This window comes from Apostichopus japonicus, chromosome 15 (genome assembly GCF_037975245.1).
Source record: "Apostichopus japonicus isolate 1M-3 chromosome 15, ASM3797524v1, whole genome shotgun sequence".
In the NCBI taxonomy this organism is placed as follows: Eukaryota; Metazoa; Echinodermata; class Holothuroidea; order Aspidochirotida; family Stichopodidae; genus Apostichopus; species Apostichopus japonicus.
Window position 1 is genome coordinate 19,332,323 of NC_092575.1, and position 20,136 is coordinate 19,352,458.

At 35.7% G+C, this 20,136-nt stretch overlaps 2 protein-coding genes across 9 annotated transcripts; both read right to left on the reverse strand.

Moving 5' to 3' along the window:
- Positions 1 to 1,530: 1,530 nt before the first annotated feature.
- LOC139981376 (exonuclease V-like) lies at positions 1,531 to 5,437 on the reverse strand. Of its 7 annotated transcripts, none has more exons than XM_071993735.1 (3): positions 5,319 to 5,437; positions 3,640 to 4,280; positions 1,531 to 3,214 (listed from the first exon to the last, which is right to left on the reverse strand). In XM_071993735.1, exons 2-3 carry the CDS (start codon positions 4,253 to 4,255, stop codon positions 2,457 to 2,459), a joined length of 1,374 nt encoding a protein of 457 aa, XP_071849836.1. In that variant the 5' UTR covers positions 4,256 to 4,280; positions 5,319 to 5,437; the 3' UTR covers positions 1,531 to 2,456. The 7 variants fall into 7 exon arrangements, with proteins under 7 accessions (XP_071849836.1, XP_071849834.1, XP_071849835.1 ...); XM_071993733.1 differs by lacking the exon at positions 5,319 to 5,437 and adding an exon at positions 5,177 to 5,307 and having other exon boundaries at positions 3,640 to 4,291; XM_071993734.1 differs by lacking the exon at positions 5,319 to 5,437 and adding an exon at positions 5,177 to 5,306.
- A 1,195-nt stretch (positions 5,438 to 6,632) lies between these two features.
- LOC139981375 (RUS family member 1-like) lies at positions 6,633 to 19,892 on the reverse strand. Of its 2 annotated transcripts, none has more exons than XM_071993727.1 (15): positions 19,525 to 19,892; positions 18,467 to 18,616; positions 17,750 to 17,827; positions 16,933 to 17,047; positions 16,085 to 16,130; positions 15,134 to 15,166; positions 14,354 to 14,459; positions 13,958 to 14,059; positions 12,913 to 12,983; positions 12,512 to 12,702; positions 12,097 to 12,151; positions 11,257 to 11,330; positions 10,027 to 10,151; positions 9,050 to 9,113; positions 6,633 to 8,571 (listed from the first exon to the last, which is right to left on the reverse strand). In XM_071993727.1, the coding sequence occupies exons 2-15, from the start codon at positions 18,599 to 18,601 to the stop codon at positions 8,387 to 8,389; spliced, it is 1,380 nt and encodes a 459-aa protein (XP_071849828.1). In that variant the 5' UTR covers positions 18,602 to 18,616; positions 19,525 to 19,892; the 3' UTR covers positions 6,633 to 8,386. The 2 variants fall into 2 exon arrangements, with proteins under 2 accessions (XP_071849828.1, XP_071849827.1); XM_071993726.1 differs by having other exon boundaries at positions 19,812 to 19,877.
- Between the last annotated feature and the right edge of the window lie 244 nt (positions 19,893 to 20,136).

Consider the following 20,136-nt stretch of genomic DNA (forward strand, 5'->3'; position numbering starts at 1 on the left):
TATGGCACATTATTCCAATGTGGCAATTTACTAGGGCTATATAATCTACTTTCAATCCTGTTTTGCATTTTGATGCACAAATTATACAAATTTAACATTCAATATCTGTGATTGATTTTTCTTCACACTGCTTGATTGAATTAATTGTTAATATTGTAATGATTGGGCATTTCCAATGATTCTCAAAGTATTATTCATTTTTAATATATTTCAGTCAAATATTAGAGTTTGCAACTCATTATTGTGTGTGTGTGTGGGTGAAAGAGGAGATGGCAAGAGTTGTAGCACCCTGCCTCACTGCTCATTATAACAATGCTGTAGAACTTGGGCATACCAGCAAGACTTTATCATAGGAAATTTGTGAAAGAGACAGAATTCAGACATCACAGAAGATGTTTAAAACCTTCAACTGCTCCAGGAAGTTGAATAATAATAGAGGGTCTGAGATGTCATCTGGACAAATGCTCTTTGGAAGCTTTACTTAGGCTATAATAAGCTTCTTGTTGATTTATCCTTGGAATCTGATACATTCGGAATGTTTGCATAGATGTGAATTTTCTTTGTACTTGGAATTTCATCAAAATGTATCTTTTTTCGTGTAGATATTTTCTTTTTTTTGGTGAATAAATGATTGACAAATTAAAAAAAAGGAAAAAAAACAAAGACATTTTCTGCTGTTGCCAGATACATTTCCCAAAATATCACGAAAATTTGAAAATTGATATTTTTGCAATACAAAATGCTATGAGGATTCACAATAAGTATCAGAAAATTTGCAGCAATTTTGTTCAGCAATCAACTAATTAAGCCACCGGAAAATCCTTTTATCCCCAAATTGTGTGTGATATTATAAAGTGATAACTTTCATGATATATACAGATTATCTGTTAATACCGTCTGAATAAATTGTGAGAATTCAATTACATAATTCTGATATCTAGATAGGGACAATAGGTACATCAAAGGGTGAATGTATAATATGGTTAACCATTCTGTGTAGAGTTCAAGGGTACATGGACCAAGTTTAAGCATTTGAAACCAAGATTGAATTTCTAACTTCCGCGAGATATATTTGTGGCATGTTCTCCTCGAAGGAGTTTCTTTCCAATGACATTCATTCTGTCATCAAATGACATTCGGTCTCAGTGCTGTGGCCGAGTGGATAAAGGCAGTGGCAGCTGAAGTAATGAGGCTTAGCAATCGGGAGGTCCCAGGTTCGAACCCCGGCCGGATCATAGTAATGGTGGGTTTTTAATCCAACAGTAATCTAAGGTTTTCCCATCTGAAATGACCTTCTAAATTGTGAAAGATTCCAAATTTGATTTAAAATGCTGAATTGGAAGCCACCCGACGTGTAAGTTGTAATCCATAAGCCCTTGCAGGTTTCTCCTACATTTGTGGTCGCTTAAGCGTTGTTAATATAACTGCTTATTACTTCCATCTGTGGATATTTCTACAGTGATCCATACTGTATGTAGGCCGGTAAGTTGACTAACAAAAAAAACATGGTGAGATAATACCCATGAGGAATTCAGTCTTGCTAAATTGTATTAACATAAACATGCATATATTGAATAGTAGTTATAGTACAATATAAATAACAATAATATTATGCATAGTTTTAATTAAAATGTTGCACAATTGCAGCTAACATGTTACAAGCTGCAAAATAGCAGGCACTTGAAGTCTTTGCATGAGCACACACATGAATACATATTTTATTCAAATACAGAATCTGTCTTTAAAATGATAACAACAGATCGGTGCAGTAACAGGTGCAGGAGGGGGGGGGGGGGGGAGAGGCATTGGAGGAATGTGCACCCCCTTTCATGAAAAATGTTGAAAGTGCCTATTTTGAAAATGAAATGGGCTCCCTTTGGAATTTTGTTGTTGTAAATTTACACTGAGTTTTCTTAGTTTTTGTCTGAGTCGTTTGAAATGTTTGTTAAATGGCACTCTATATAATTTCTATTGGATTACATTTAGCATATTATTTCTGCGGTTGTATGGCCTAATGCGTTGATGGGAATCTGGTCTGTGTGGTGATCTTTTGGGAAGCTTCTGAAAACTTTTCCTACCTACTCAGTTATGTCAGCTAAAACAATCCCCAAGTTAAGGATTGGAACTGGAAGCTCAAAATTTAAAAAAGTGCCCCCTTCAGAAGTTGTGCCCCCCCCCCCTCCACTTTTTGACATGTTGCTACACAATGACTAGAACAGTGACTGGAAAATTATTTTAAAAAAAGACCAAACATTGGTTAAAAATAGAGATGGCTACCAATATAGAGCTGGATTGCTCAGTTGGTGGAGCACAGGACTTCCTAAGGTTTCTGGTACCAATTCAGCTTAAAACAAAGAATAATTGTATATATTTTCCATAAATAAAATACTCATATATCATCTTAATTTGAAAGTTTTCAATAATTTAATCATGAATGTCAGTTTATAATTCCAGTCTTAGAACATTTTGGCCCTTTTGACGCTATTTTTTTTAATGCAATCCTCATGCATCTTTTGCCTCCACATACATTTATCTTCGAAGAGACAATGTTGACATTTCCAGGCATCCTCTATATCAACTCCAATAGGATCCCTTTTACCTTTCCAAAATTGCAAGGATCCATCGACCTGCCTCCTCAACCATTCCTCATCGAAATCATACGATTCAGAAGCAAACGACATGAAGTCAGTTTGAGAAGTATATTCCGTCGTCAAGCACGATATGAGCTGTAAAAATTGAAATTTGACTAACACCTTATCCATCAGTTCATTCAGATTGTTTGTCTCTAGGCCAATTTTCTTAACGTGGTCAAGGACTGAACTGCTCAGAGTTTTGTCCAATTTTAACCTAAGATGTTCTTGCAATGACTCTTTCCGAAACAGCCCCCTCACTGCTGTGTCAAATAAATGTTTGTATATCGACACTTGCAGCTTGTGTGTCTTTCGTTGCGCAGACGACGGCAGCGTCTTTGCCTTGACTCTTGTTTTGAATTCGACCAGTTCGAGTTGGTCCTTGTCGTTCCATCGTATCTCATCGATGATACCGCTGAAGAAGACACCCATTCCAAACGGTTCTCCAAAAATTGGCATCTCTCTTATCCTTGGCGAGCCGGAGATCAATTGAGTCAAGGCGGAATAAATGTTTAGGAATTTGACGGCCCAAGAATCTTCCCTTGTTACCACGGACACCTCCTCTATATCGTGGACTTCGAGTTCTGTATTTAAAGTAAAATGGTGATCATTGTAGAAAATATCGACCAAAATCGATAACATTGTCTTTTATGAAAGCAACTTAGAACAAAACATATGAAATTGAAGAAAGAAATTTGATACAATGGCTTTCAAATTTAGTGCATTAGATTATAAACTTTGAAAACATTTTCACTGCAGCTCTCATGAAGCCCTCCAATGGAGAGGTATACATATAAATAAAAATAAAAATATGAACATATTTAGTATACTATGCAAATAGGGTGGAATGAATTAATTTATTGGCTTTGCCAATTGGACTAAAGGTGGTACAAGATGTTATTAATTTTTGCAACATCTCAAGGATTTTTTTTGCAAATCTCATTTTTTTTCGATAGCCATATTATTTTTTCAACAAAAACCTAAAATATCAATGAAATAATTACTGTACCTTTGACGAGATGCATGTCCGTGCCTCTCTCCATCGCGGGAGTTTGTAGGACTTCTCTAGGGACAGAAAAGCTGTAAACCAGTTGCTGTTCGCACCAAGCTTGTGCCGTTATATCTGTCACTTTTAGGTAACTCCCTCTGTAGATCTCAAGTGGCGTTTCTGCTATAGGAATGTCTTCAAAGTCCGTATCCACAGAATCAGTAGTTAGATCTCCAGGGTCATTTCTTTTGAAAACTTCGTCAGCATTATTTTGTGGGGAACCTGAGTTATTTTGGTCTACTTTTGTATGATCAATATTTGTTTCTTTATCTATCACAATTTTATTTTCATCTTTGACAGTGCCACCCTGTACATTCTTCTTCTCTGCGATGTTTTTCTCCGGTTTGCCATCAGATTTTTCCCTGTCGCTTTCGAGGCTTTCCATTGAATTACTTGTACCGTCTTCTTTCTTAATAGTGCCTTTCCATCTTGCTTGTTTACCTGGTGTGTCAAGGTGTATGATTGCATTATCTGTAGAATATTCAGTCCGTTTTTCCAGCGATTCTTCAAACTTATTCAGTGCTTGAACCAGCAACGCATCTTCTTCAGGGCTCATCCAGTCTTCCTCAGTTTCCATAGTTACAGTTTAAATATCTCTGGTGCTGGAACAATTCTCAACAAATCAAAAGAGAGGAGTAGAGTGAGACTTTTGAAATTTATCTGCAGAGTACACACTTTCAATAACTCAATCCTCTATACATACTGTAGTTGAATTTTCTTGATCATGCCATTCAGGTATGTGCTGAATGAAGAAAATCATACCAGCATGTATAAAATCGTTTGGGCGTGGATTGATAAGGGTAATGAATGATTCCAATTACTACGAGATAATGCTGTTGTATTTAAGCCAGAATCCAGAATGTGAAAGTTGCGTTGCTAAAATGTTTCAATGTGTTCTGTTATCTGCTCTTGATAATCAACGTAATTGGGGCTAGGCCTATCCTTAGTTAGCCAAGCAGCTCTAATATACTTATTTGTAACACATGCAGTCCTAATGTCATGACAACTGAATATTTGCAGTAGCCTTGAACCACTCTAGTCTAACGTTAGCACACAAGTTACAATACATATTACATTTCTACCAGGATCTTTTAAACTGCATAATGCATAGGAGGCTATCACATCCATTGGATATTCAACTAGCCTCAGTAAGACACTGGGTGTAAGCACTATAACATATCTCACTGCCCTAAGGCCTAAGTTCTAACCAGTGCCATGAACTAGCGTTTTGGCCGAACCTACTGCAGCCCTAGTGTATATTTATAAGCATATTGACCAGTTTTAGGGCAGTTTTGGCTAAAATAATAACCGTTTTCTTACGACTTAGGCTAGACGTTCGTATCGTACTTCGTATAGTACCTGGATGCTATTGTGCGGAATACTCAGCATCTTATTGAAGATCGCATTAATTTCAGCGAAGAAATCATCACTACCATTCTGTGCAAGAAGATATACATTTATGGGTCTGAATGTGTTGATAAAGCCTATAACCAAGAACCTTACGCCCCGACTCTCACTGTCATCAACTAGGGTAGTAGGGGGTAGGCCTAGGTTTAGGCCAAGTACATTACTGTACGTGTATCCGTTAGCCGTCCTTATACTTCTTTTGTTGTTGTGATTACGAAATAAAAATACTTTACCCGCCAAGACTTGTCAGTGCTAATGACGTACAGGAAGAGAATGACGTCATTAAACTTGCGCGTGTCCCTGGATTGGGGTAATATAAACAAATTCCTCTTACTCATGTGTGATATGCTTTATATTGTAGTGACATTGAAAACATTTTCCCAATTAAATACGTAGTAGGCCTACAGTAATTTCAAAACTTCGAAACACCGACCAGGTCACCGTGGAAGACATGTTTTGACCGTAACCCCCAAAACTGGAACTCTTTTAAACTCTTGTAATTAAGTCAAATATAAAGCAACTACCGAGATTTTCATCACACTTTCTGAAGGTTGTCTTAGCAGTTCTGAAACCTTTGTTTAACGAAAGAACAAATGATTTTTTAACATGTTAAAAAGTTCAGCATTTCTAGACAAAAAGATTCTAAATGCTAGGTATTTTGTTTTGTGACCGGTCATGCTTATAAAGTCGGGCTTACATGCTGAAGTTGTCACTTTCATCTGTGATGTGCTCTTCTTGTTATCGGCTAGGGCCTATACTCACTTACATCAGTGCTGAACGGTAATAATGAATCATTATAGGGTTTTACTCGAATTCTAACAAAACATCACTCTCAGAAGGTAACCCTTTTCAGCCTCTGAAGAAGATCCAGGCTGCTATAGGATCGAAACGTCAGGCCCTCTCACTTTTACACAAAAGATAATCCTCTACACATCCCGGCATATTAGTACTAGTTGGTAGTATCGAAATCTTCAATTGCCTGTCTACAAGACCTAACATCTTGCTCAAATCGTATATCAAAATAATCATTTTTTCCCTCTAGATATTAATATGGTTTAATTCCCAAATGCACGTTTGTATTCGGTGACGTGGCCAGCATTTAAAAAACGTGGGAGGGGATTCCAATTTCCCTAACTGACTTTTTTAGGGGCATGAACCTTTATGGAAGGGTTGTAGGTAGAACAAAAAGTTATGAAAGATGAGCCTGGTGTGGCTGTGGGGACATTTCATGCGGATCCAATGTAGGGTGTTTGTAGGTCCTTCTCTAGAACAAAAAAAAAAAAAAAATGGACCTCACATGGTGCATTCTGAGGCATATTTGGCTAATAAAATATAGGTTTATGATTTGTTTTCAATTCAAGGTTATTTGCTAATAAAGACTCAGTGCTGAATTTTGGAAAGTTCCTCTGAAGTATTGCCCTGCATGACGATGTAGGCGGGAGATGTTCCCGCCCCACCTCCTCCACCCCACCCCCCTTTGAGCAAAACCTTGTTGAACTCAACTCTTGAAATATAATAGACAAATAATGTTCAAAAGAGAAAAAGTCTGAATGTTTTTCCCCACATTTATTTGTTGGTCAAAATTATCATATGAACCTGTTCCAATATCAAGTATTTTGTAATATCTTGGTAAAGAAAAAACATTTCTGTCCTCATGGTATCATTCTGATACTGGGGAATAATGCATGTGCATTTTAACGATGATTTCTTACAGATATATGGTGATCGAGGTAGCTCATTATAGTTGCATCTCGATCCCATTTATCGGACTTACAGGGTACGTAATATCTTTATGAAACATTTGATTACATTTCTTCGAAGGCCCTCCTATAAATTGGCACTAAAAGAATAATAGTAACCAGTAAATTTGTTATATGTTTTATGTCACTTTGAAGGATTCAAGTTTTGACAAAACTCAGACGGCAAGAAATGGTCGTATAAATGTCGAGTGACTATCGAGAGCACCCTCCATGCTCCCCCACCCCCATCCCCCCACTAACATGTACATTTAAAAGGGGTTATTATACTTTGTAGCACTACACTTAAGGTTATATTTTGTTTGGAGTCTCTGTGGTATGTGTATAAGATTTGCAATGGATTCAGTGATTTCAATCCTGGCCAGCCTCTCACAGTTCTCTACGCATTGTTACGAACATTATCTGATAAAGTTACAACTCAACAAAACAGTTTTTTTTTATGATTAATTAATTGATAAATGCTTAGGTAGTTAGACTAAAACAAGTTAATAATTCAATTCAATAAATTATATGCAGAACCCAAAACATACAAGACTGAGAATTTTAAAAGACTCATGACAGAATTTATTACTTTGGTTTCACAGGACAACAAAATATTACACTTTCCAAATATTTTGCAGATTGCTACAAGATTGTTTGACAATGCAAAGCTGAGCAACAGTGGCAATTCTGGATTCTCGTCCCCCTCCCTCTCCCCTCCCACACATCTTCTCCCATTCCTTTCCCAGTGCTGTGTCATTTGCCACTAACGGTGTGCTTCGACTGTAAACCACTCCTTGTAGAACATATGCCACTGGCAAGGTTTACTGTTTGATGACAAGATGTTGAGAAACTCCTCACAAGGCAACCAAGTTCTCTCTCAAATACTGCCAGACAATTTATGCTTTAAACATTCTGTTTTCTTTTCCTGTACACGGACACATAATTCACAGAGCGATTTCTGATGCAGCTGTGAACACATCCCTCTCATTAACCAATCAACCAGTTCGACCATTTGCTGAAATGACCACCCTCTTTGATCCTATTCCAGGATACATATATATAAATATATATATATACATATATATATATATATATATATATATATATATATATATATATATATGTATATATACATATATATACAGGGATGTGCCAAGGATTTCCTGAGTGCCGGGTATACTGATCGCCGTCCTGGGGGAGGGGTCTAAGTGGGAGAAGATTCCAACTCCCCTTTGAGAAATTTTTCGATTTTTGAAGGTGCTCAGATGCCAAATGCTGGCACTTGTGTAGCTTTTTAAGCACATACACAAGTACTAGTTTTGCTAACAATTTACATTTTTAAATTTATGTTGAATATATTGTTAGGAATGTTGGGATTTTAGATAAAAATAGTGCTGGGCGGAATTCACGATTTTTAATACAGTGCTGGGCGGTAATTTTTAGTGCTGGGCGGGGCCGCCCAGGGTGGGCACATCCCTGTATGTATGTATATATATATATATATCCCTGTATGTATGTATATATATATATATATATATATATATATATTAAAACACATTAACTCAGTAGCCTTTCTTCTCAGCTATACCTTGAAGATCCCATTCAGCTCTCCATTCGTCGATACCAAGCAGACAATGATCCGTCCTCCAGCCTCTCTCTTTCACCTCGGTTAGAAACTGAGGGAAGAGTCTGTCGCAGAGCTCGGCCGAAGTACGCTCTATTTCCCATTCATGGAAAGAACTGGGTTCTGTAAAACCCCCATAAAAGGTGAAAAGAAAAATGGTTATTTCGAAGAGTTAATTACCTTTTCTAACACAGGAGACACCACCTGTGAGATATACAACTTGTTTCCTGGGTTGAACAGTCACAGTTTATATTAAACACATCTAATATGATACACTTTGAGTAAAGAAACTGACAATTTACAAAATTGATTGAAGATGGAAATTTGCCATTTTATCCAAGTTTCTATTATTGAATATATACTACTTCAATTGATCAGAAAACATTGGGTAATGGAAGGCTAACAACCCTGTAACTTCTTTATAGATGAATGCAAAATAAATGACAAAGATCTAAAATGTCCAATGTTTAAGATATCAAATGCCTATTATCTCTCTTTTGTATGTGTCATCAGATTAAGGAAAACAAATAGAAGATGTCTCAATTGTTTAAATTTGTCCATAGTTTCGTAAAGGCCAAAAAGTGAAATACAAGAAACTCACCTGACACAGCAGCTGCCAATTTCCTTTGTAGGGTTTGGTTTATAGTGTCATTAACATCCATATCCTAAAACAGATTAGAAAATAGATTAAAGTAAGATGAAGTAAAGACATATTTTAAGCTTGAAAATAAAAATAAAATTACAAAAGAGAATTATCATATTAATAAAGTCAGACGACCTTCGTAAATCCAGCAGATGCCGTAATTTATTTTCAAAGAGAGTGAAACTGTGTAAAACAAATTGTTTATCTATAATGGAGAAAAAGCCTGTGTAGGTAAATGTATATAAAAGTTATCAAGAGGGCCTGACATTTCAATCCTAGCAGGATATTCATACGATGCATGCTGAATCAAAAGGTTAGGCCACTCTCCTCCTTTAAATCTTACTCATGCAAAAAAACATCTGTCGATCACTGTATTTGCATAAAACAGGTTGCTTGGAATTAACATAGACTCAAAACTCCCCAGTTCCCAAAAGCTTTTAAGAGTGAGATTAATTGAACAATTGAAATTTAACTTTCTTTTCAAAATTTGAAAGGGACAGTAATGATCAGATCGTTAACACAGCTTAACACAAAATGATTGTAATAGTTCAAGCATTACAGTACTTTGTAATATTTGCTGTTAGATTTGCCCAAGTTAATTCTTCACTATTGTGTATGCAGGAACATCAAAGCCCAAACATGTTTTAAATGAAACAACACTTTATTCAGATCTTTGAGATTTTATTCTTCTTAACATAATCTCTGTGTGAAGGGTAACGATGTTACTGAGGTTTAAGTCTCAAGTAATAAAATAAACAAGAAACTAAACTAATTCCCATGTAATAATTATGCATAGTCAGCTAGAATCACATGATGACTAAGCCACAATCCACCAGAAAAGTGACGCTCAGAATATATACCAGCTAGTAACACTTAGTTCACATTTAGTTAGTGTTGAAAGATGAAACTACCTTAATTAAAATACTCATACTCACATACTTTCCCAGTTTCCCAAATTTCTGAATTTGATTAAAGCTATGGCAGATAATTTCAGCTTGGAATGCTGCTTGTAAATGGTCACGTGTTGAGCTGTTATGATGTAATATGATATTTATCAATCCTGTAAACAGTAACAAACAAATTATGGAATGCACTTAGTTACCATGTTTGAAGTTTCACAACATAAATCATTTCTTCGGTTAGGCTCGAACTTTGGCAGAATATTAAAACGTTAATTTGAAATGGAATATATGACGCAGAGAAAAAAACTAAGAACCTGCTTTCATGGTAGGCAAGGCTAAGTGGCCATCTAGTAGGGATTCAACACCGTTTTTCAATTTGCCACCATAACTCATATAATGACTAGTGAGATGTTCAGCACCCAAGCTAATACAGCGGTCCAGAAACATTTAGGTCAATGGCCCAGTATCTTCTACAATGGTTGAGTCATGACCCACTAGACCCCTCCCCACCCCTCAGAGTCAACACTCAGAATGCATGAAAGCCCAATTGTAACAATTAACATGATGTGACAAAATATAACCTAATCGATCTTTGTCAGTATATATGCTCCAGTACTGTAGACAAACTGTTTGAAGTCTGGAAAAATCTTGCGAACCACTGTAATATTTCCCAACCAACTTTGTTGCCACGGTCCATACTTTGTGGACCATTTTCTCTAAACCATCTTCCCACACTGTCCAAGCAGATGGAATTAAAATACAATAGGCTAGGTAGAGCTACTATGAAGTGTGTGGAGGAGGTGAAAAGGGGTTACCATAACCATGTCCAGAAATTAAAGTAAAGACAAAAAGTTGTAATAACAGCAAGGAAGAAAAACAAAATTCTCAAGAGTGATTTGATCATCTAGCTACTCAAAATTTGAGCACAGAAGTGAAAACTGTCAATTATACTAACAATCTTACAACCATTACCATCATGTTGTCTTTTCTACTTCAAATCTGGTACCAATTTCAACATTGGCACTCTTCAAAAAATGATTTTTATCCACAAGGGAGAGGGGAAACCACTGAATATAAAATCCCTCCCCTCCCCTAGTGTTGCAACAAATTTGTCCTCGATCCTTTCAAGAAATAAACTCTGACCCTCGGCAAGAATGATTCCAAGAAAAATATAAACCCATCTGAATTTATAGGTCTGAGCTAAAAAGATGTCTGTGACTTGGTTTAATAACTTCAAGTCTCTGAAGTGAGAGGTATGCTTACTCTGCCTTGGAATGCATCTCAGGAGATATAAAGGATTCTTGGATGATTTACTGGCCTGTTTCAGATCATCCAGACTGAAATAAAGGAGACGGTATCAAGATAAAAGGATAAAAAAATAAATAAATAAAAATAAAAATAAATTAATTAATTAATTAAAAAAATAAAAGTAAAAGGATAAATTCAGTGAGTAGTCAGATTTGGGTATTGCCTGAACTATAAGTGTCAAAAGCTGCCTTCTTTGATTATTGTTTGCAGGGATCTATAAAGGATAAAAGGTGACCATATTTGTTGCTTAGATTCTGAGGATGTGATGTTGAACCACATGTTGACATCAAGGGGTAACATCTACATTATCCATTGTAAGGGAAGGGTGGTATCTTAAGATCATCTCGATGCTTGGTGTTACTATGTTTCAAGGATGATCATCAAATGCCCATGTTTACATAAGTACAGTCTCCAGAAAATTCATTTTTTTATTTTTCAAATTTCAACTAATCTGGACCTGTTGACACCTTGGGAATGATCAGTGACAGTAACATGAAATCCGGAAACAATTCTTGGGACACCCTTGATCTGGGGACGTTCCATGGAACCTGGGGACTGTCCCCTCGAATCGGGGACACCCAGTCACCTTTATGTCATGGATGATGGACCCATGGATACACGCCTACAATTATGATATGATCTTGTGCAAGTTTGACTGGGCAGCAAACTTCAATGATAAATGTCCTTTTTTGTATTATTTGTGTTTGTTAATTGTGATTTATTAATAAGAGTATTGTACACCCTTCTCCAAAACTTGCTCAATACTTAGTATACAGTTTTATTAAACATATTTACCTTTTAAATGATTTGTAGAACGGTACACCAAGTTTTACTCTTTCTTGTCTGAATCCTACAAAATAAAAATATAATATCAAAAGAACATGAGGATTAAGATATCTACTTGATATTATCTATAGCAGTGTTTGTTTTCAACTTTGTTTTTGCTTTGAACTTGGCATAATCTAGTTGTACTTTTCTAATCTGTAAAGAGAGAGTACATAAACACATGATAAAATTGAATATAAAAAAAACATGGAAATAATTGGTTGCTTTAGGCCACCAATATATCTGCAGAAATGATGACATTAAGCATAGGCAATAAAACCTTACCCATAAAATTTGTGGGACACAAAAAGTTTTCTCTCCTTAAATTAACATTCAATAAGTTTCTAAGTTTAACTAGGTTTGATTAGTATTCAACTATACTTACCAATGACTATTGGTTCTTGAGCATTAGCCTCTGTCGGAATGAGAATTCTCCTTTGTAAGCTGTTTAAATATTCCTGAACGACCACATGAAATCTCTCTTGATTAAACATCTCCATGACGACACAAGATACAGCACAGTAGTTGGCATAAATATGAAGGGAAGTGAAGATAAAAAATAGCAGCCATGTCAGACTGGAAAGAAAAAAAAGGAAGAAAAATTAAACACACGTATTGTTAATATTTTGGAGAGTCAGGTGATTACATATATTTTAATTTGTTTTACTATAATTTGCAATGAACCCATCCCTTCCCCTCCTTATTCTGCCAGTCCTATTCATCAGTCCTTTTTTTCTTTCAAATACAAGCCATATGCATCTTTTCGGTCTCTTGTAAAGATCTTACCTTGCATTGCCACTTATCGTGGGTGTAATGATGAGCCCTACAATCAGCGCTGAAAGGTTTACAAGTGTTTCCTGGAGAAAAAAAAAGTGATAAGAAACAAATATGGAAAGAAGAAAATGAAAATTAAAGAAAAAAGAGAAAGCACAAACTAGGAAAGACTTTTAACTTGAAACCAATGACTACATACAGCAAAGTTATAAATTTACTTGAAAATGGTTACACACATGAAAAACACACACAAAAACCCCAAAACAATTTGTGACAGTACAAAAATATGGAAGATGAGAACTGAAAAATAATTGCATCTTGAATTCAGCGGAGGCCACTGAAATAGGTTTTATGTTGTAAACTTTGTAAAGTGTCTTTACATATTTATTCGAATATGATATAGCAAATCAAGATGTCAACATGATAAAAGGGGTGGAAAAGTTTTTGATCTAGGGAAAGGGTCAACTATTTTGAGGGGTAGGGTCATTTTTTGGGGGGGAGTGGTTTAGGGGTTGGGGGTTTAGGGATAACTTTATTTGGGATACTGAGGTAAAAACAAAAGTTCTGCTCATCATTTTTCAAGATGGATACAATGGACATGTTTTGACATGGTTTTCCAAATATATGTGTCTATAGGGGGACATTTCATGACCTCCCACTCACCCCAATATAATACAGATATCCCAACAGTATTTTGTCCAATATACTGTAAAATGATCAAGGCAATTGAGAATTTTATTTTGTCCAAAAGATGAAGACTGAAATAATTTCATCTCAAAAAAGACAAAAAAAGGGGAAAATCTGGGCAAATGAAATAAACATTAAGTTCATTTAAAAGATTGAACGAGGTTATAAGTAAATTAGCCAAGGTACAGCTGAAGAGGTACAAAGGAGAGACAAGACAAGGGAAAACATAATTATCATGTAACAAGGAATGAGATGTAGATGCAATTTTATGGCAAGGAGAGGAATTGCTGCCTTTTTAATGATTTATGGCATGGTATCAGCAAATTTGGAATTTGTTTAGAGCAGATATGAAACGGATGATACTACATACCTGACTACCGTCTTTAGCAGAAACGTCTGCCATATTGTTTCGCCTTGCCTGGTGCATTGTGAGGGCTGCCCTAGTTGCTCCTCCAGCCACCCCTACGATTGACTGATGGAGATAAACAAGGAAGTGCACAATTAAATTTCGATACAGAGGGGAAGGGAGAGGGGGGGAGGGGAAGTGAAATAAGGCAGAGTAAGTTGAATGAATTCCAAGAAATGTACTTTAAAAATCATTCTTTTAAGTGGTGTGCAGAAACCAAACTTATGTACACTATGATAGACACAACTCATCAAGCACTCCCTCACACTTCCTTCCATTCCCCTTCTCCAAACCCTGTTACATCTTTATCAATAATATATTAAATGTATATTTTATTTTTAATTAATTGATTTTTAATACCTTCATTAGTCCAGAGATGCAAGCTATGAGGGTAAAATAGCCCGGGAAGAGAGGAGACACCAGCTCCACACAGGTAGCTAAATCATTCAGTACGTCAGCAAATAACCTTTAAAGAGAGAGATTACATTGACTAGAATGAAGGTCAAAGTAATAATTTGAAGGCTCCTCTGGAAAGCAGTGCTTCTGCACTGAGCAGGACTACCCTCATTAAAGATGACAATAATAATAATAAAAAAATAATCATAATCAATAAGGTCCAAGCCAGGGTACCTAATCGCAGATTGACAATAACCATATCATGATGGATGCACTGATCAAATACATAACCCAGTGACGTGCACAGGATTTCAAAGGTGGGGATTTTGTGCACACTGCTGAATTCATCAAAGTTTACATTGCTAAATGTTTTTAAATTTCTTGAAGTTTGAGTACTTCATTCTAATTTCTAGATGTGGAGCAGTTTCAAATTCAAGGAATAAAATCTCTCAATGAAATAATTGTTATGAGATGACCAGGAAAGCAGGTATTAAACTTTTGACCATAGATCAAATGTCATCGGGGGAAGTGAAGGACTAACATACCTAAAACAGTGCTTATATATTCCCATTGCCTCTGCAGACAAAAAAAGGATTAAAACTTTTCCAAAATATCCAAATATTTTCTACTCTGTACTACTAACTACATTCTAATCAAAACCCCCTTAACCATTTTTATGAAAACTTTTTTTGGTTTGTAGCTTACTTTTATGGTATTATCCCTAGAATAATTAGTAGTGTTTACCTCCATGTTTTGGCTTCACTGTCCAAGCTGGTCCTATAAAAATGGAAAATACAAATAAAGATCATCAGAATTATAAAGAGCATGGGCCACTGGTTGGATAAAAATGAGACCACTTACTATAAAAAATTATATATATTCATTGCTTGAAATTAAATTCAGTAAACAATATATCTTTTAAGAGCAATCAAAGGAGTTTATTGGATAATACTTAATAAGTGATAACTTTCCTGGTAAATAATAGTTATCATAATAATCAACATTTCTATTGCACCAGTATCCATCACAAAACAAAGTCACACAGTGTGCACTGACATAACAGTGAGAAAAGGCAAATCAGGTAATAAGATAACAATAAAACAATAGTCAATTAAAAGTTGTCAAGTTCTCGAAACAGATGTTCTCGCAGTACGAAAGAGATGGAGAAAGCTACGGGTAAATTATTCCAAAGATGCGGGGCAGCAGAAGTAAAAGCAATAGACTCCCAAGTATCTGTTAGCGATATCTCAATGGAAGATCAATAAAGTTAAAAACAAAGGTACCGCTACAATTGCACTTAATTGCCTACTAAAGAAGTGGATCGAGTCATACTTGATCTAGATCAGATGAGGAGAACGTTTATTGATGATCATGAGATGGAATGCCAGATATTGAAGACGGTTCACACCAAAAGGGTATGTATACTATAGATATTCTGTAGTGTACACATATAAACAGGCTAGAATGTATATATAACACTGCATATTCATTACGCAAATAACAATTAAGTGACAGTTAAAGACAATGGACAATTAATGGCTGTACAAGAAGTTCTTCAGAATATCGCTTACTGTTTCTATCATGCATAATGTTCAATATATATTTCGAAACAATGGCAGCTATCTATGACATTTAATCCAATTCCAATCCAGTTTAAACAAATAACAATTTCAAGATGACAATTTGATTTCTTACCCTCTGTACCATGCAAATACAATTCTTCCAACCATTCCTGTGCCATCTGTAACAAAACGAGAAGAAGAAGAACAAACACATATGAATTTTGCGGTCATACAAATGTCATACAAATGAAGTCTTCAAAACATAAAGCACAAAGTCAAAACTAGAAATTTAAGAGTACTCCCCCCACATCATGCAAGCAGTGATGTAGCCTTGCTGTACAGAGCACATGGTATCAACTGGCAATCAGCCTTAATATATATTGACCAACTTGAATCAGAGACGATATTACAATTCTGACCAGAGCTTACCAATTGCCACAGTAACTAAAGGTCCATCAGTATGGGCAAATTCAAGACATTACAACATCCAAAATAACTAACTTAGGCAGGACATTGACAAACAGGGACAAGTATGTCCTGGTAACATCTCTGCATGCAAATGGTCTTTAGTTCAATTTTGGAGAGACAAGTTTTCATCTAGATGTAATGGCATACATATACATGAAAGGAAATCAGATATCAACCAATGTTTCAGATGCTAAAACATAACAAAACTCAATTAAATTTTTCAATGCAAGATGAATGAATTATTGCAATGTCAAAGGGATACTATTATGGAAGAAATGAGAAACAATAAATAAATATAACTTACAAAGAAAAGAAAAGAAAATAGAATAGAACAAGCACTTAAAATAAATGATTTAGGAGACTTCTGAGAAAGTTTGAGATAAAAGTTGTGGATCAGATTGTATTCTGGAGTAAAGTAAGTAATAAGAGGGAAAAGATGGGGGAAAAATAAGAAAAGTAACAAGGAAACAATACAGTAACAGAAGGGAATATTTAAAAAGAACCAAGTCTGACCTTTTAAAAGCCAAGTTATAGTGGCTGCAGCAGCAGAAGCTGTTTCATCACCCACACCTACTCCCTTAAGCATCGCATGGGTAGCAAGTGTACCAGTAATACTACTGCTGAATGCCTGCAATGAAAGAAGGAGAAAATAATAACTTTAAGGAATTATAAAGAATTTACTTGTAAGGTATTATAACAGGTAAAGAGGCTTCAACCTTCTATAATGTTTACTGTTTTATTTACCATGAATCATGTAAATATGTCTGTAGAAGTTGTAATAGTTGTATGATATTACATAATTCTCATGTTCTGTTGTGGTGTTTTTATATTGGTCCCTATAAATGCATAGTACTAGAGGGACTTATCCTTTGTCCCTGGTTGAACATCCCTTTGACTATGTGTCTGTAATAGAAATAAATTGTCAACATCTAAGGTGGACATATCACCATTTGTACAATCATGCTATCAACATGATTAAAATTCATCAAAAATGAAAATCATGTTCCATCCAAACTTACCAGGATGAAAGTTATGACTTAAGAAACTGTGATTTTAGATCTGTTAGAGTCAGTAAAATTATATCAAGCACAGGTGGAATCAACTGTATACATCAAACTTTGAAGGAAAAAAAAAATAGAATGTATGCTTCTTCTTTTCCACATACAAAACTTTGTAAACAAGTACAACACTTTAATATGAGTATAGCAATTACACAATGAAAAATATGAAAAGGAATTTTTAAGCAATGTTTTTTCCATAAACCAAATATGATTACAGGTTAATCTGAGAAATGTATGGAGCTTAATTGGGTTGATTAATGATATTATACCTGTACCGTGTCCCAGATTTGATAGGTCAAATAATCACTGCTTACACTCTCAGGATACCCTTGAGGAAGGAACACAGTCTGTTTTAAAAGGAGAAAAAACATATATATATACTATATACACACAGAAGCAGACATAATGCCATTTTAACTACGAAGATTGTTGGCATGGATTTTGAGTAATAATAATAATAATAATTTATTCCTATATAGGGCTTAACATCAAAGAATTATCTCAAAGCACTTCACAAAAATGCATAAAATATTACAACTTAAAATTATTACAGCTTGAAAATATTACAGCCTAAAAGTATTGCATCCTAAAAATTACAAAATCAATATCCTAACAATAATTATTAAAGCTATAAAATTAAGAAATTAAAGACGAAATGAATAATACTTTCGAAAAAGGTAAGTTTTAAGGAGTGCCTTAAAAACAACAGGGATATGGCTGGGGACAGGGGACCAGCTATGGTATGTTATACCCACTACTTTACAATGGCAGCAATACATGTTTTAATCATTGGAAGGAAGGAATATTCACCAGTTTTACATAACCTCTGAAGTAAATGGCACATAATTATATAGCAAATATGAATATAATATATTCAATTCTAGACTTGATCGATATATGTCTAGAGTGAAAGATTTATAATATTATCGTACTGTGGTGATTTGAAATGATTCATGAAAAAATGAAGCAAAGTAAAAAATCATAACCTTGAAGAACAATATGATACCACTAAAGCTGAATGAACTATTAGCATTTCTCTTGAGCTTGCCATCATAGGAGCTGTAATAAGTGGTTGGAGATGACCTTGTGCCGTATGTCTCCCTGAACACTAACAGGTCCATTTTGAAATACACGGGCTGTAAAAATGAGTAGAAAAAAAGGGAACATGATTGTAATATGGTGTATCCCACTGCTGATGACCCAGACATCTGATTGATAGATTAATCACTTTTAAAGTCCTGAGCAACAAGAGGCAGGACACATTACTGGAAATTCTTCCAAAAAAAAAAAATGCATGCAAATGACCTAGTTTCGAATGAGGTGTAACAGAAGTGTTAGACACCACCATCGATCCCAGAAAATACGCACACAGCTTGCTAACTTCGGTAATTAGACACTAGTGTACAGTCAGTATATACAGCTGCGGTCAATACGCACAGCACAGTGTACAAACGATACAGGATGGATATCTCAGGTCCAGCTAAAGACAACAAGGTACAGTATCACAACTTCACGTTTCATTACTGTCTGCAATTGTGTGGGACAAGCAGAAAACTTCACTTGCAAGCAACGGAAAGTTTACTTTTTTAGAGCGCGGCACGCGGTTTGGGGCAAGTCTTCAATGCCTTAAAGGTATTTCAGAAAATCATGGCTGAAACAAGAACATTCCGCAGCGACAGCTGGAGGATGGTAAGGGGAACACTATCATAAAATTTAAGAACTTCTATCCCAAAATCTAAACGGTCATGGTGACTAAAGTTGAATGTTTTATGATAGCCCAAGCCATTAGCTATCATATGGTTGGTAGGACCAGGCAGTTGTTCCATAACAACTCCCTGGTAGGACATGTCAGTTGAAAACTTCTAGGAGTTTACTGTGTAAGTCAATGGGAGCAAATTATTTGTGGTGCGGTACCCGGTGTAGCTTGCTTATAGTCCTCTCAATTTTTAGTTATTTTTGTTCATGAAAAGAAGAATACGTAAAATATAGACCTGAATGTTGTTAAGACATAACAATGGTTAAAAAAGAGTTGGTTTAATCTCACCTAACTGTTGTGAGTAGCTTAGAATAGTGGAATAGTGGACAGTTACATTTCCACATTTTCAGTTTAGGCAAACTAGCCGTCACTCACTGTCTGTTGGAAGCTAACAGCCAGTAAAAGCTCAGTGGTTAACGCCGGTACCTTTCAATCATAAGGTCCCGAGTTCGAGTCACTCCAAGATTAATGTATGTCGTCCAGTTACCACAATTCATAATCATGGACGTTAAATATGAATCTAAGAGACTGACTTAGGTCAGCTTGCGGCTTTGATAAGCCAATGATGGATACACATCATAACAAGAAGTCTCAGAAGTGTTGCAGCTTCCGAGGGCCTTCGCCATTGGACCCACTACAGCCCTAGTCGCAAACTGCTGTTAGACTGTTGTGAGTGGCTGCTCTTAGTGACTGCTAGCTTCAAAACCTGTGTTATTGTGTATTTTTTTGTTACCAAAATCCAATATAGAATATTTGCTGTTACTCTGTAGGCTATACGTGTATAACGGGAAAATCCCTTTGGACTGATACCGCTCGTACAATCAGTCGTTCTTGAAATAGATAGAAAACTTGTGTCTTACTGATGTCTTTATGTAAAAAATGGTCGAACTAAATTATGTA

Excerpts from the sequence above, each read along its gene's own strand:
- LOC139981375 (XM_071993726.1), bottom strand. The coding sequence starts at position 19,862 with ATGGCGAAGGCCCTCGGAAGCTGCAACACTTCTGAGACTTCTTGTTAT. Across the intron at positions 12,152-12,511 it reads TCAAGAACCAATAGTCATTG|GATTCAGACAAGAAAGAGTA; the intron begins GTAAGTATAGTT and ends TTTATTTTGTAG. Across the intron at positions 10,152-11,256 it reads GAGATGCATTCCAAGGCAGA|GATTGATAAATATCATATTA; the intron begins GTAAGCATACCT and ends TACTGTTTACAG.
- LOC139981376 (XM_071993735.1), bottom strand. The coding sequence starts at position 4,255 with ATGGAAACTGAGGAAGACTGGATGAGCCCTGAAGAAGATGCGTTGCTG. Across the intron at positions 3,215-3,639 it reads GGACATGCATCTCGTCAAAG|AACTCGAAGTCCACGATATA; the intron begins GTACAGTAATTA and ends CTTTAAATACAG.